General features: G+C 38.3%; 1 protein-coding gene across 2 annotated transcripts; it reads right to left on the bottom strand.

Annotated features, from left to right (window-relative positions):
• Window positions 1-1,242: 1,242 nt before the first annotated feature.
• DMC1 (DNA meiotic recombinase 1) lies at window positions 1,243-13,233 on the bottom strand. Of its 2 annotated transcripts, XM_075155283.1 has the most exons (13): window positions 13,065-13,233; window positions 12,391-12,435; window positions 9,354-9,500; window positions 8,970-9,052; window positions 8,317-8,369; window positions 7,357-7,398; window positions 6,077-6,149; window positions 5,358-5,449; window positions 4,436-4,509; window positions 4,224-4,338; window positions 3,315-3,375; window positions 2,657-2,773; window positions 1,243-1,941 (listed from the first exon to the last, which is right to left on the bottom strand). In XM_075155283.1, the coding sequence occupies exons 1-13, from the start codon at window positions 13,119-13,121 to the stop codon at window positions 1,872-1,874; spliced, it is 1,029 nt and encodes a 342-aa protein (XP_075011384.1). In that variant the 5' UTR covers window positions 13,122-13,233; the 3' UTR covers window positions 1,243-1,871. The 2 variants fall into 2 exon arrangements, with proteins under 2 accessions (XP_075011384.1, XP_075011374.1); XM_075155273.1 differs by lacking the exons at window positions 5,358-5,449; window positions 6,077-6,149 and having other exon boundaries at window positions 13,065-13,168.
• Between the last annotated feature and the right edge of the window lie 2,410 nt (window positions 13,234-15,643).

The following is a 15,643-nucleotide window of genomic DNA, read 5'->3' as shown; positions in this document are numbered from 1 at the left end:
GCCCAAACCACAGTTGCGCTATCAGCAGTGCTTTCTGGGCTATCAGGTTATAAAAAATCAGTTACATTGGGAGAAGAGAAAGTGAGTCGCTTTTACTTTCAGACTTTTGAAACAAATAGCCTGGAACGAGACACAAATTGTTTACCATTTTAGTTTTACTTTGTGTATGCATATATATGTGAGAAAGCAGAAGGCAATCTTGGTGCTTAAAATAAAATACTGGAAGAAATTTGGGCCTTTCTAAGTGGTGGGAGGGAATCCAGTGATAATGTAGGCTCTCACTGCCACTTGATACTTGGCCATTAGATATGAATGCCTGGTGTGGGAAAGACTGGCACATGCAAAGAATTAGAAGTTACATGAAATAACAATGGCTGATCCATCCCCGGCTCTCTCAGATCAGCCAACCTCTCTGCCTTTGTCTCTGTAGTCTTCTCTCCACTGTGAAAAATACTGCTTTACCTCAGGAAAAATATCAAAAATACGTTAAGAAACGACTCAAGGAAGGCAAACACTCTAGCTCTGTCACAAGGTAAACCCTGGCTACAGTGTCAGGCTTTGCTTGGATGAATTTCTGGTTATTGCTACCTTTTTACTTCGTGTTTTCTTACATGCATTAGTTAATCTAAATGAAAACATTCTTGTATCAGTGAGGACAAGTTCTCTAACCAGACATCAAAGTTAGACCCATTCTAATTGGCATTTTTATACAGGAGGACAAAGTAAGGCCTTCCCTTAAAGCATCTAATATATAAATGTTGAGTTTATTTTAAAACAAGCAATTCCATGAGCATCAGAGGCAATGCAAACTGAAATGGTATGTTGTCCCCTGATCCCCCATTTTTCTCTTTACTCCCGGCTTCTTCGTTTGCCCCCTGTGACATGCGGCTGGTTTGGAGCTGTGCCTGTGCCAGCTGGCCTGCGGGCACGTGCTCTCAAGCCGAGTCATAAGCGCCTTTCCCTCGGTGTAAGTACCGATGTCAGCCTCTCTCCCCTATCTACCCACTAGTTTTGTTTTCTTCTGCTTTTTAATAATAATATTTAATACTATTTGATAATAATCTTTAATATTCTTACTTATAGTCGGAGACTGTCAAGGCAATTATATAAAGTTTGTTTCTTTAGAGAACTAGACAAAAGGTTTTAAAATGTTGGGTCGCATCCGGTTTATTTCTCTCATGAAAGATCAGTGAGATTATTGAGAGCAGAGTTTGATTCAAAGCACCCAAACATAAGCAGAGTGCTGTTTTAATTCATAAACTTTATTTTTAACTTTAATAAGAACAGTTTTAAAACATTCTGTCCAAAAAGTAGAAAATGCTAAATAAAAATACAAAAATGACCTAGTCAAGATAAAAATGCCTAAAAACATATTTTTAAAGTAACTTGTTTGTCTATGGTACATGAGAGTCCATCAAGGTCTTGGGCTGTTCCTCCTGCCACTGCCTTTTCCAACTATTTATGTCAATTTTATAACTTGAGTTTATTCCAATTCTGGTCCATTGCGCACTATTAAATTCTACTGCATAGACACTCTCTTTGAAAGAAACTAAGAAAAAGTATATTAATCTCATGTGAAAGGACAGTTTTGATTTTCACAAAATACAGGAAAAAGATTCTCTGAACAATTCACAAGCTTATTTCTTAAATCTTTGCTGAAAGGTCAACTGAAAAATGAAGACCCGAAATGAACCAAATTCTATTAAGATCACGAAAACTGAACTGTACAGAGCTCATCCCAGTGTTCTCCCAAAATATCTCAAATGGTTCCCAAAAGATAAAAATACAGCCAGGCAGTCGGTGACCTTGCACAAATCTTCATCCCAGCTGCCCAGGTGGTTTTCAGCTGTACACTTACATCGGTTTTCTGCCTATTCTTTGGCATCCCCAATCCCTCCAGCAGTTATTGCAAATGTGGCTTCGTTTTCAGGCATCTCAGGGCTGGGAAAAAGAAGAAACAAGGAACTTGTGGGTTTCCCCGTGTTAAATGCAGTTGTGAAACAGTCCCCAAAGTGTTGTAAGTGTAAGCAACCTGGAATACTTCAACATCTTTATACCTATGTGCAAACTGTAGAACGTGATCAATATTATCAAGAGCAGAAAATGTGAAATCCACGTCTTGGAAGATGACAAACAGAAAAGAGGGGAATGGAGAAGGTGCAGGAAAGGGAAAGATTTCATCTGTGCAAACTCTCATTTCAATTTCTGAGTTCCTGACCAGAGAGTCAGGAGAGTCAGAGACAGTGGTCTCCCCATGCAGTTCCACTAATACAATTTTTAATGACTTGCATCTGCCACAGCTTACCAGGTAAACAGATACTAATTGTGTCAGCAAAACTTAGTAATTTAACAGCTCTGGAATTTTCCTGCCAAGGGACCACTAGTCTTACCGAACTATTTGATGGTCTTCTTTAAGAGATGAGCACCTAGGAGGATTTATGATTAAAGATTACATAATTTAATGCGATATGCAAGACAACTTTAAGTCTGTTAATTAGTTTGTCCTTTCAGATTTTCTCTCAACTTACCATCCAGAAACGTGGTTAGTTTGAAACCGTGCATGAGTTGTCAAGTTATTAAGTTTCATACCATGAACTTTGTCACCTTACGGTTGCTCATAACACAGCTTCCTTCCTGTGAAGGAAAAGTGATTTACCTGTCATATATCTTTGCAATACGCAGCTCCCCTCTCCCTTTCCTCAAACTAATCCTGGTAGTCGAAGCATGAGCAAGGATGTGGCCCCCAATGGGCTTTTTTGGGTCCACCTGAAAGCTAAATTAGCAAGAAAATTGTGATGATTCACTGTGCAAATTCCATAGGTTAATACTGTGATTAACTGTCAGACAAGGCATATTGAACTCAGTAATGAATACTAAATAGGTACATATATCAAAAAAGGACTTTAACACACTTGGCTCAAGATAGGATGTTCAAATGTTTGATGCTGGCATAATTTTCCTCTGATTAAATTCAAGAGGCTCAAGAAATACACACCTTAAACTTCATATATAAACTGCTCCAAAACAAAATGGAGTGCTTTTTCAATACTTTTTATGGGTTGTTCTCTTCGTTCAAGTCACCGTGAAAGAAGCCATCATGCCAGGCAGCAGATAAACATAAAAAAATTCATTATGAAAACTGAGAGAAACCTGTAGGTGTCATCCATAAATGATTTGTCATACCAGAGAGACCAATGACCAATCTCAACCGTCATTTCGGTGCCTCTTGCTCTATACAATCTCAGTTCTCATCTCTGTTAAATATGTAATACAAAAGAGAAGAAATTTTTTAAAAAAGAGAAAAAGTATCTTACGTCATAGTTGCTCCCGGATCAGCAGTCATCTGGTTGGTCACAAACACGGCCACATTATATTCTGCAATAGAAAACAATGCAAGCAAGGTGGATTATATCCAATTAGAATTCCAAAATATTCTCCCATCCATGCTAAAAGCAAGGCTGCTGCTGAAGCATTTCAAATTTCAAATGAAAGAGAAGTAAATATTCTTTATGTCTGATGGCTGGAGTTAATCAGGAGACAGCCTAAATTTGTTCCTGTGTGACTTCAGCTGTAATACTTGTGCCAAAAATGAGCATTTTTGAGAATTCCACTGAACAAGTTTCTCTCAGTTCCCATCTTCTCTGTTGGCTCCCTGCCCTCAGCCCCCTCTCCCCCACTTTGTCTGTTTGCCTTTTTTTTTTTTATTTACTGCATGAAAAAAACATTTACTCATTCCTCATCAACATTTCTGAGTCATTCCAATGAGGAGGAACCCTATTCATCCTGTCATCATCCCTCAGAGCATTCCAAAGTACTGGGAACATGGCAATGGGCACGGCTTTTTTATCTCTCTGTGCCTTCATCCTTTTTTCTGTTCTTCATGTTTCTCCTGTATTTAGACTGTCAAAATTTGGGGAAGACAATTTCTCCTACTGGATATTTGTTGAGTTCTACAACCTATTCTCTCATTTAGGACTTCTCTTAACAGTATTTCTAGGAAAACTCTAAAGGTTGAATAGTTCTAAAGACTCCTTAATCTGTCATCCTGAATAATATATCGGTTTGATCTTTTTGGTAACTGACAGAGGTGTAAAGTGAGGAAAGATTCCTGGGCCAGTGCCTGATTGATAATATATTCGGACTACTAGGTGGTGGTGCTACCAACAGCTACTGTTTCAGTAACTCCAGTCCATATTTTCCAAATTTTGCAATGTTTCCCTTACCTTCTGATATTTTTTGGAGCCTTGACAGCATCTGAGCCAGTTTCTGTTGTCGTTCAGCCAACTCTCCACGACCACTGAAATCCACACGGAAAAGTGCCATTATGGAGTCAATGATCTGCATTGTAATTATGCTAGATAAGTAAATATAGTGAAAGAAAATAGGAAAACGTATTCTGAAAGCAGTAAGCATACAAAAAAAATTAGTCTTGTACCAATAGCTTGAAGATACCAGCTTCCTCGTGGAACTTGGCTGCTACATAGTCAAGCAATTCCATCTGATGTTCACCTGGTGGGAAGTACAGTTGCCAAATGAAATTAGGACCAGAAAGAGCTCTGAAGGAATAAAAGTCTGAATTTTAAAATTCCACTTTAAACATCTGCACTGTTTATATTTTCACTGGCAGTTTTAAATCCAGTGCCCAGTAACAAGCTACCTCCACAATAACCAGCAGTGCCTGTGCTTCTGCAGGCTCCAGTTTCCACTTGCCCAGCTAACAAAACTTCTTTGTGAAAAGCTTCACAACAAAACTATGCATGAAGACAACTTTTCTGTTGTGTTAAGAACTGAAAAGCAATATAAACATTTGAATTTAATGTTGAATTAAATGACACACAGAAATTGTATTAATCATATTATTCAGGTTCATATTGTAGTCTCAAAGTAAAAGTCCCATTTAAAACTTCCGTGAAGTTTTAATGCAGTATCTTGTGACAGAGTGGTTGGAGCTGTCCCTATAAAGTTCCATGCACAAGATCATAGAGAATTTCTCAACAGCATTTATAGAATTATCTTACATTCAGCAATCATGATTATATTAATTGGTGCTTCACTTACTAAGATGCTACGCTGACGCTCATCGTATACATGGCAGAGTTCACTTAATGTTGTGGCAAACTGCAAAACTGTGTTGTTTATGTAGTGCAGCTGAGCTGGAATACTTATGCTGAGCAAGTCTGCTCAGTGTACAACACCAGAAACCGAAAATGGAAGCAAGCTTACAACTTCTTTTGTTAGCAACAAAACATTCTTTATGATCCCCAGTGGGCAATCTCAGTTAATAAACTGAGAACTATTAAAACGGGAGCCTTAGAGAAAAAACACAGATATCATGCCAGCTGCAATAATGATCTTACTAGTATATGCACGCGCATACAGCACATTGTCAAGTACTGCATCGTGGTCAACATTGAAGCGATCAGCAATGTCACGAAGACGATCTGGTCGGCTGACATTAGTCAAAGTTAAGGATTTCTCTTTGTACAAACCATGCTCTGAAAATAATAAAACTCCATTCCAAAATAGAACTATGGAAAAACAAAGAAAAATATTTATTTTCATCCTAGAGAAGACTGACTTTTTGTCTTCACACACCCTGAAGATAGTTTAGGGCTCATGATGATAATTGTTTTGTGTTTAGGGTTTGAGGGCAGGGGGGTGACATACGGATATCTGTGCTTTAGGAATTTAGCTGTGAGCAAAACGTATTTATACACAGTCTACCACAGATATGAAGTGTTAAAAATAGTGTTTAGTATTTAGATTAATCTCTCTTGAAATAAATAGAAAAGCTTCTATCACCTGTATCATTATCAAGAAGACATACTAGATCTCAAAAAACCCAGTTAAAATAAAATCTGTATCCTAACTCTAATTTTTCCAGGTTGGATTACATCAAATAATAGAAAAAAGTCACTGCCTTGCGGGCCACTACACACTGTGCTCTCCAGGCTTTTTGTGTCAGTCATAATATTTTACATGTGTGAAGCTATCTGGAGCCTCCTACTTGGTAATAACGTAATGAACTGTCTTTCCAGTTCATCGTGCCTGTAGCTATCAACAGTCCAAAAGATACAAAGTGTTTTCAGTATCAATGAAGATAATCTTTCCACCTGTGTAGCCATTTGGTCCTGGAAGCTGAGCTGTCACTACAGTGAATCATAGATGATCAAAATGAAAAAGCGGGAAAAATATTTTCTTACTCTTTCTATTGTTATTTTTTAGTAAAATACGACTGCTTATCCATATCACAGAGAACCACCAGTTTTAATCAATGTGGAAATCATGAGTATCTCAAGTCTTACTGCCAGCTTGAGAAGAAACCCAAGCCACTTTTCTCGATTGGAGATCAGATGAGATTTAATTAATGGTGTCAAAATTGTGTTTTTCTCAGTACCATCACTAAATCTGTATATTTTATATTGGAAATAGGTAAGGGTATTATTAATAAGTTCTTACGCACAAAGCATCCTCTTAATCTTCTGCCCAAATTAATGATACTCATTTAGTAGGGTTTTTTTCCAGCTCTAACTCATATGATCAAAAATTCTTTGTATATGAGTATTTCCTGATATGTGAATAGTTACTGATTGTGGGTTTAGTCTTTGGAGTGAATAAGCTAAAATACTCAATTCATTCAGTTGTAATCATTCATGCAAAAGGGTATGACTCTGCTGACCATTAGACTGCACTAAACGGAAGAGGCCTTATTTTTCCAGAAGGTGCCATAATTCCCTTTATAATATAGGGTTCATTTAAAGGAATGTTTGCCTATCCAGTGTCTGGTAACTATATTCCAGCAGCATTAATAGTTACATCAGTTATTATTTACTACTATTTACACATTGAGAGATATTGCTGGGAAATCAGGGTCCTGCTGTATTTGGCACTGCCTAAATATGGTGACTGCCAAAGTCTTTGTTTATCCAGTTACTGTCAGCCAGTAGTATCCTTTCAGTGCCCTTTCAGAATGTCATACTCAGCAAAATCTGTAGAAACCAGGAAATTAAAAGAGTTGCTGAGAAAGAATCTTGCCTTTGCCCTTTTCTGAGCAATGCCCCTGTCCACCTGTAACCCGTATTTGTGCTGTGCTTTTCCAGATGGTGTGTTTCACTGGTTTCTCTAAGACAGTCTATTACCTTCTCTCTCCTTATGGCAAAACTTAACATTGATGTGAACAGTATTAAAAAGTGATCATTTATAAGAGTTCTCTACTCAAAGACAATTAACAGAGGTAAGACTCACCAAGGTCTCTTTCACTGTATTTCTAGAGATAAAAGATTCTCACTTGTCTCTATGTATTTAATTCTGATATAGTTGTAAAGAATGGAGAAGAAACGGCTGTAGTACACCTACCACAAAGGGTGTGAGATAGTTGGGTTTTGCCTGTCCGGAACTCTGTTAAAGAAAGAAAAAGAAAACAAAAAAAGGTCAGGGTTTCTTTTTCCGAGTTTCCCAGATTCAGGAGTTACTGCTGTTAGAAACACTCTTACTTACAAAACTCACCTCTATCTCTGCCTTTTTAAATCATTTAACCCAATTTATAAATCTCATTCTGTGCAGTAGAAATGTGTTACGTGAAAAGCAAAATCTGAAATGCTTTAATTTGATCATGCTTGACTGCTTAAGGTCATTTATTCTTTTCTATGTATAAGTTAAAACAACATGGCACCTGGGGAAAAATGTTAATTGAGGGAGGGGGGAAAGAAATGGTTGATTCCACTGACCTGGCCCAGTTTCATTTTCAGTAAAATAATCAAGGAGAAGCTTATGAGTTTATTAATCTCATTATATCAAATCATGTCAGTTTGCAGTTTATCTTTTCTACAGGGAAGAGTACTGTGTTTTATGAACTCTTATTGTTGTTGAAGTGTTAACCACTAACTGATCAGATTTACTATAATAGAGGCTTAATTGTGATTTCAAAATCTTATATGAAATGCAATGTATCCTAAGTGTGCATAAATAAAACATGCTTTGTGTCAGTTTTGTTACTGGAAAGGAACACCGATTGCATCAGGGAAATCTTTCCTATATGACACATTAGTAATAGTATTAATAACGCTATGTTGTACTGAATCAGCATGCCCCAAATGATTACTCAGCTCAAACTTAGTCTGCAAGCAAATGAAGAAAAGAAGAGGAAAAATGGCAAAATACTAAGAGAAGTGAATTCTTTCTTCTTACCCTCATGCAGGCACTTGTCTTTATGACTACAACGTGATAAGTTTGATAGAAGTAATCCAGCTTGATTTAACATCTAAACTAAGTTGCAATTCTTTGTTCAGTAATACTCATTTAATGTGGTTTTCTCACCTCCAAAGGCCTCAGTGATTGCCATGCTTTCAATCCCACCACCCAGAAGTTTACTGGAGAAAGGGAGAGGATTATGATATAGTTAAACCCACAAAATCACAAGAGGAAAGTAAAAAAGAGAAATTTTTGCTACTTTAAGAAAAGCTATTTCTGCCCTAAAGCCCCTCACTTGATGCATTAAGTGCAGAGCACTAAATGATCACTGATTCATAAAGAATTAACCGTTCCTTTCTGTGTGCAAGAGAAAGATCTATAGAAATTATTACTGGAAAGAAAGGAAAGAGAAAATACCTTTGAAAAGATAACATTCCATAAAAATATCTCAAGGGAGGTCTTGGAAGACTTATTTTGTCCTGAGACCTGCAGTTTGTTTTGACTAGGTGAAAAAATGATGATACATTCAGGATTTCTGGATGCAAACTCTGTTTATTTACAATGACTGTACAAAGTCCAGTTTCCCCTCAGAAAAGGAGTTGGTTTTGTTGCTTACTGATGCAGCCATCTTTGAGCCAGGGCTAGCTCCAAATGCAAGGTAACCTACGTGTCCCACCTGAATATTTGTTCCTTTACATTTTTGTGTTTCATTATAGGCAATAAATATGATTATTGGAACAATTTGGACTAAGGAAGGATTTAAGTAGAGATTAGCTTACTCAAATTCCTGGCTGCCAGTAGTAATATGAAATACCATCTTCCGTTTTTCACTGTACTCGAAGGCAGTCAGGAAGCCTGGTTCCTATGGAAGACGAAAGAGAACATGAGAGGTTTATTTTAGCTTTAACCTGAAGGTAAAGTGCAATATCCCATATAAATACTTCTCTCCACCCTAGCCTTATTTACACAGGTTGTGTATGAAAAGCACCACAGCATTCGTCTGGTTGTTGTAGAGTATAAAGTATTATTTCTTTAGAGTAACAAGCAGAATAATTTTCAAAATTATCTTGATGATGTGGTGAAAAAATCTGATAAAGAAACATTGCACAGCATTTTGGAGATGCCAGCATAAGTTTAAACCATCAGGAAAGTGGTTGACTTACAATAAGCTTGTTTGCAGCTTCTTTAATCTTGTCCACTTTGGCCTCTGAAAGCCCTTTTACATTGCACAGTGCCCGTCTTGTGGTCATCTGGATTCCTTTGATCGTGCAGATCCCAACTGATTTTAGTTTTTTAATATCTGCTACATTCTGTGAAGAAAGTTCCCTTCTGTTGAGTACTCGTGACTAGAAGGCGAAGTAAATCTTTGAAACACATTTTATTCTACATTCATAAGTATGTGTATTTTCACAAAGAAAGAAATAGATTTACAGTACTCTTTGTTATGACACCAACAACAGAAAATTTTGAGTAATGTTGGTGTGAAGGATCATGGCGCAGAGACATCCTTGTGCTTTTGAGAGAAAGGTATCTTGGGTCCAGTTGTATTTACTTGTCCCTGTTCAGTGCCAGTCTTTCTAGACCCAAGCTGGTAGTAAAGAAACAGTACGGATTATTTCAGGCAGTGTGGAGCCCAGCCTAGTAAACCCTGTAACACTCAATCTGTCCTTGGTCCCTTAGCACAGATAATCTGTAAACCAGATAATCTGATCATGGATAATTAGGAGCTGACTCGCAAGAATCGTTGGAAGCTGACTCTAACTGCTGTGCTGTTTCTGGATGTTCACAGTATGTCAGTTTAAAACACACTTATCCTCCAGATCTGACCAACACTTTGGGCTGGAATGAACTTACTAGTTTTTCATAAATTGGGTACAGCATGACTTCAGTCAGCGCCCTACTGACACACTTTGCCTCCTCTCACCTCATTTTATGATTCTGACATCACTGCAAACTTAAAGGCAAGCAACAGATTACTCACAAGAAAACATACCATGTGAAAGGTTTGGGATAATACTTCAATTTACCATTTCCAGCCAAGTTTTTTCCTTGAAAAAAATCAGGAACTGGATGTATCATCTATTTATCTAGAGCGTGTGGGCGCATAGGACGTAAGAACGGAGCGGGGCTATGTTAGAAATTAGTCATGTTCATTGGGAAGCTTATTTCTCATCCTGTGATGTGTTTTTTGATTATTACATTAATAGAGACAGATGAGGTAAAATCGGTCACGAATAAAAATTACTCTTCCACCCAAAAGAATGTAATAACCAGCAATATAAAAAGGATTGAGCTGTTTTATTGTGTTTTTCTATTAAGACAACAGACTACTGCTGCAAAGATCTTTTTTCTAGACCAAAACTTAAACGCATTACCCTGCTTCTGCATTTCTTCAGTGTTTCTGTCTTTCTGGTCACATCAGCCTTTAGGCTGTTCTGCATTACAAGTCTCTGTGTGGTAGACCTGGTTATAGAAGTTCTTGTTCTCTCCCTTACCTTTCACCAACAGCTTACGTACCAACCAAGGTCCTAGGATGTACTCCTTCCTAGACTACAGTTCAATACTATGACGTGTTCAGCAGTGCTCCTGGTTTAACATACTGACTTGCCTGCCCCCTTACACCAGCTGCTCGTCCTGGTCCTCTACCTTATGTTGCAGCCCTGTCCCAGTTTTATGCCTCTGAGGTGGAAAAGGGAGCAGACTGAGAATTTACAAATAAAAAAACTAAACCACGTTTTTTGTTGTGATAATTTTTGGACTAATTGATTCACAAATCCAGTTCACAGGTTGACTACAAAAGCAGACGTGCCAGAAGAAGGGATAGCATGCTCCAGGGGCAGGAACACTCAGCAAAGGCTGTGGGGTCACAGCACCTTAATTCTTACGAAACACTTTTGAACATCAAACCACAGCCTAGGTTGTGCTAATCTGACTCTCTTTGTGGCCACATTGTCAGATCTAGTAAATACTTCTCTCTACTCCTAGCAAAAAAATTCTAAACCCACAAAAACTATTTCTTTAAGCAAATGAATTTAACAGATATGGGCCATCATATGTTCACACAAAGATTTTAACTGGCACAGCTGAGAACAAAAACTTCCCCTGGGATGTGGGAATAACCACTTGGAAGGAAGAAAAAAAAAAAAAGAAGAGGAGCAGGAAACCCTTATCAAGCCAGAAGAATAGCCTAAGTCATTATTCTTTATTTTCAAGATCTTTCATACCTTAGTATCATTCTCTGCATACCATGCCTCATTTAATATTGACAGGCTACTACAGCTCCCTTCTAGCTCATGAGGTCAGCCTCTTTGGTCAACTTGTTAAATTTTTAACACAAGAATTTGTGCATTTTTCCTATGTTGCCCCATAATTAGAGCTCCCAACCTCATGATCCTTCTTCAGAACTCTCTTTAAAACTGTCAATGAATTGCCAATAAAAAAAGTTGACAACAATTATGCTGCTGACATGCTGAGCCCAGTAACTATAGTGCTGACTAATACTGTCTCATGGTGTCTGTGTCCTCCCCATCTGTATCTGTCTGTAGTCATTTATATTAGAGTTAAATCTTACATTACTTTGGGCAAACCCAACTTTTTATTCTGCTTCTGTAACACTGAATGTGATAGGTTTCCAATCCATAGGCCAGTCTCCTGGATAAACATATAATAATAGTAATTCAAATAAATGGGTGATGTTTATGTGATAATGATGATGATAACGATTATAGGAATTTACATTTGATGAAGAAAACTAACCACTTATTTCTCTAGCTCCTAATATTTTCTTCACTCCCACTCTCCCCCCTTCACCAGCATGCTGAAAATAGTATAGCAACAATTGTCACAGTGTAATTTCACAGGCACCAAAAATGCAGGAGTAATTACAAAGATTGGCAGGAACAGGAAGTAATCTATCACACAGTTTTCAAATAAATTAGCAAGTAGTTGGTTTTTCAAGAGTGCTGGGTGCTAAATACTTTGAATATCTTGTCACTTTATTTAGGAATCTGATGGGAATGAGATTTTCTGAAAACCTGTCTTATCACCAAAGGCAAAATTTGTCTTCACATGACTGATTTAGAATTTATTGCAAGGAGGAATTTCAGTTATTTGTATCAATGTGTATACACTTTTGGAGAAATGACCTTACAATAGCTTTATGTGGGCAATTCTGTGTGTAGAGTCTTTGCTAATACTTACAATTCCATGCTTCTGTAGCAGGTCAATATCCTGAAAAAAGGATTCCTAAAAAAAAAAGCAGAAAAAAATAAGAATAGATTTTGCTTTTTCTTGTAATTACATCTATCTCACTATGTGACTGTTCCAAATTTGTAAACATTTAAATGGTTTTCCCTAATAATACATAACTTGTTGGACTACCCAAATAAGCAAAGCCATAGTGAGCCAAGAAGGCCTACACATTTCCTATCACCCTCTTCATAAAGTGTATCTTCACAGGCAAGCAATCCTCTGCTGTGCTAATAAAACCTGTGTTATGATCATCATCATCTTAATTTTTTCCGTCCCTGTTCCTCAGCCTTTTCAGGCTGATGACCATTCCTTGGAAGCATAAAATTAACTGATAGTCCCTTTGCATTTAATATAGAACTGTAAAATATAAACAATTAATGATAATCCCATTAAAAACTGTACATAGCTTTTGAAAGGTTAATGACAAGCACTTGAAGAGCAAGGCTGTACAGGGACTAGGAGAGTGAGATTTTCTTGGTATTAGACTGGAACAAAATTTTAAATGCATTGAACTCCCTGATGGTCTTTGGGGACCTCCTATTTCTCTGTGGATTTCATAACACTATCAAAATATATTCAAACAACATTTGCTGCACATATTTTTCAATGAACTGTAAATTTACCTCATCATCCTGGTATCCTGGTTCTTCTTGGACTACTTGATCCTCCATGGCCTTCATCGTGAGAGAGCAGGCAATGAAGTATTGATCACTACTGGGAAATGCAAACAAAGATAGTATTGGGGTGGCAATAAATGAGTAAATGACTCTAAAAGGACTTTTAAGAGGTCCTTGAACTACAGAACCTTCTCAGTATGCCATCACATATGGATTTAAACTCGGATTCTGCTTTCAACTCTTCGTTATCTGACCAAAAGGAGAAAATCTGCTGCATTACTCTCAGATGAACCAGTTTGGCTAGAAAGGGTTTAACAGGTGTTAGGAAAAGAGGTCTTATTCCCTTGTGAGAATCTTGGGTCAGAGTATGAGTCTGGAGGTGGGAACATTTTATATGATTTATCATTAGTGGAATTTATTCTGGTAAGGCAGTCTGTATTTTTATAACAAAAGTCAGCAGAGTTGCAGACAGAATGGGTAGTGGAAAGGCTATCAACATTTCAGCTTCCCCATCTTTTCGTGACAGAAAGCCCACAAAACAGTGCTATTAAGAAGACTCCTTAGTCATATCTCTTCAATGAATAGAGTAGACTATAAAGCTGTATTTGTTTTCAAGTTCTTGCTGGAGTTCAGAATACCTAATAAATGCTGAAGATGTGCAAGTAATGCCTGTAAGAAGTATGCTTGCATGAAGAGAATAAAAAAAGGGTAATAAAAATCTGAGGCTTTTATTACACAGAAATATAAACAGAGAGCTTATTTCGTGGGTTTTCATGGTTGCCATGTTGGTACTCCACTACAGCTTCACCGTCCTCTTTATGTGACTTCCTATAAGCAAGGCCTAAAGCCAGAATAGGCACTTATCGATAGTATGGTACAGTAAAAGGCAAAATATTATCTCCTTAAATTTTATGAATGCAAGAAAAATTAACACAAAGTAGTTCCTTAGAAATATGATCTTATAACCTGCTGTATCAGTTTTGTGATTTTGTAAATGGATAGGTTGCTTCTGTTTTAATTGTGAGCTTGCCTTCACTGTTCTAGCTACGGCTGATCAGAAGTTTTGTAAACCACCTCATCCAGATGTGTGTATATGTTTGCTTGCTCATCCTTGTTAATAAGATCCATGAAAGGTAAGATGGGTTTATTATGAAACTACAAGATGGGCTATGTCTAGCAGACCACAGGATATTTTAGACTAAATATCTGCAATTAGCTTTTTTCAGCTTCTAAATGAATACTTAAGGTCTGCCTAATTTGCTTGCAAGAATCTTGTGTATACAGAGGATGGGAGAAGTGAGAAAGAAAATATTATAATTTTAGAATTATCTTATTTGGTTTTGGAGTGAAAATACGATGGAGTCACTTCTGTTAGTATTTAATGGAAATAGCCTTGGAGGGAAGAGGGCCCCAAGAAAGCTGGTTATTCAAGGATCACCTCCTCCAAGCTCAGGAGCGATGCATTCCAACAAAGAGGAAATCGGGCAAAAGGCCAGGAGGCCTGCATGGATGAACAAGGAGCTCCTGGACACACTCAAACACAAAAAGGAAGCCTGCAGAGAGTGGAAGCAAGGACAGGTAGCCTGGGAGGAATACAGAGAAATTGTCCAAGCAGTCAGGGGTCAGGTTAGGAAAGCTAAAGCCCTGATAGAATTAAATCTGGCCAGGGATTTAAGGGCAAGAAGAAAAGCTTCTATAGGTATGTTGGGGATAAAAGGAAGACTAGGGAATATGTGGGCCCTCCCCGGAACGAAATGGGAGGCATTACCCAGGATACAGAGAAGGCAGAGGTACTCAATGACTTTTTTGCCTCAGTCTTCACTGGCAAGTGCTCAAGTCTCACCACCCAAGCCGCAGAAGGCAAAGGCAGGGACTAGGAGAATGAAGAACTGCCCACTGTAGGAGAAGATCAGGTTCAAGACCATCTAAGGAACCTGAAGGTGCACAAGTCCATGGGACCCGATGAGATCCATCCGGGGGTCCTGAAGGAACTGGCGGATGAAGTTGCTAAGCCACTATCCATCGTATTTGAGAAGTCGTGGCAGTCCAGTGAAGTTCCCACTGACTGGAGAAGGGGAAACATAACTCCCATTTTTAAAAAGGGAAAAAAGGAAGACCCAGGGAACTACAGGCCAGTCAGTCTCACCTCTATGCCCAGCAAGATCATGGAACAGATCCTCCTGGAAGCTATGCTAAGGCATATGGAGGACAGGGAGGTGATTCGAGACAGCCAGCATGGCTTCACCAAGGGCAAGTCCTGCCTGACCAACCTAGTGGCCTTCTATGATGGAGTGACTACATCAGTGGACATGGGAAGGGCTACAGATGTTGTCTATCTGGACCTCCGTAAGGCCTTTGACACAATCCCCCACAACATCCTTCTCTCTAAACTGGAGAGGTATGGATTTGATGGGTGGACTGTCCAGTGAATGAGGAATTGGCTGGATGGTCACATCCAGAGAGTTGTGGTCAACAGCTCAATGTCCAGATGGAGACTGGTGACAAGTGGTGTCCCACAGGGGTCCATATTGGGACCGTTACCATTTAATATCTTCATCAATGACATAGACAGTGGGATCAAGTGC

Source organism: Calonectris borealis, chromosome 1 (genome assembly GCF_964195595.1).
Source record: "Calonectris borealis chromosome 1, bCalBor7.hap1.2, whole genome shotgun sequence".
NCBI lineage: Eukaryota > Metazoa > Chordata > Aves > Procellariiformes > Procellariidae > Calonectris > Calonectris borealis.
The sequence above is the reverse complement of the archived record's forward strand: the minus strand, read 5'-3'. Positions and strand labels throughout refer to the sequence as shown.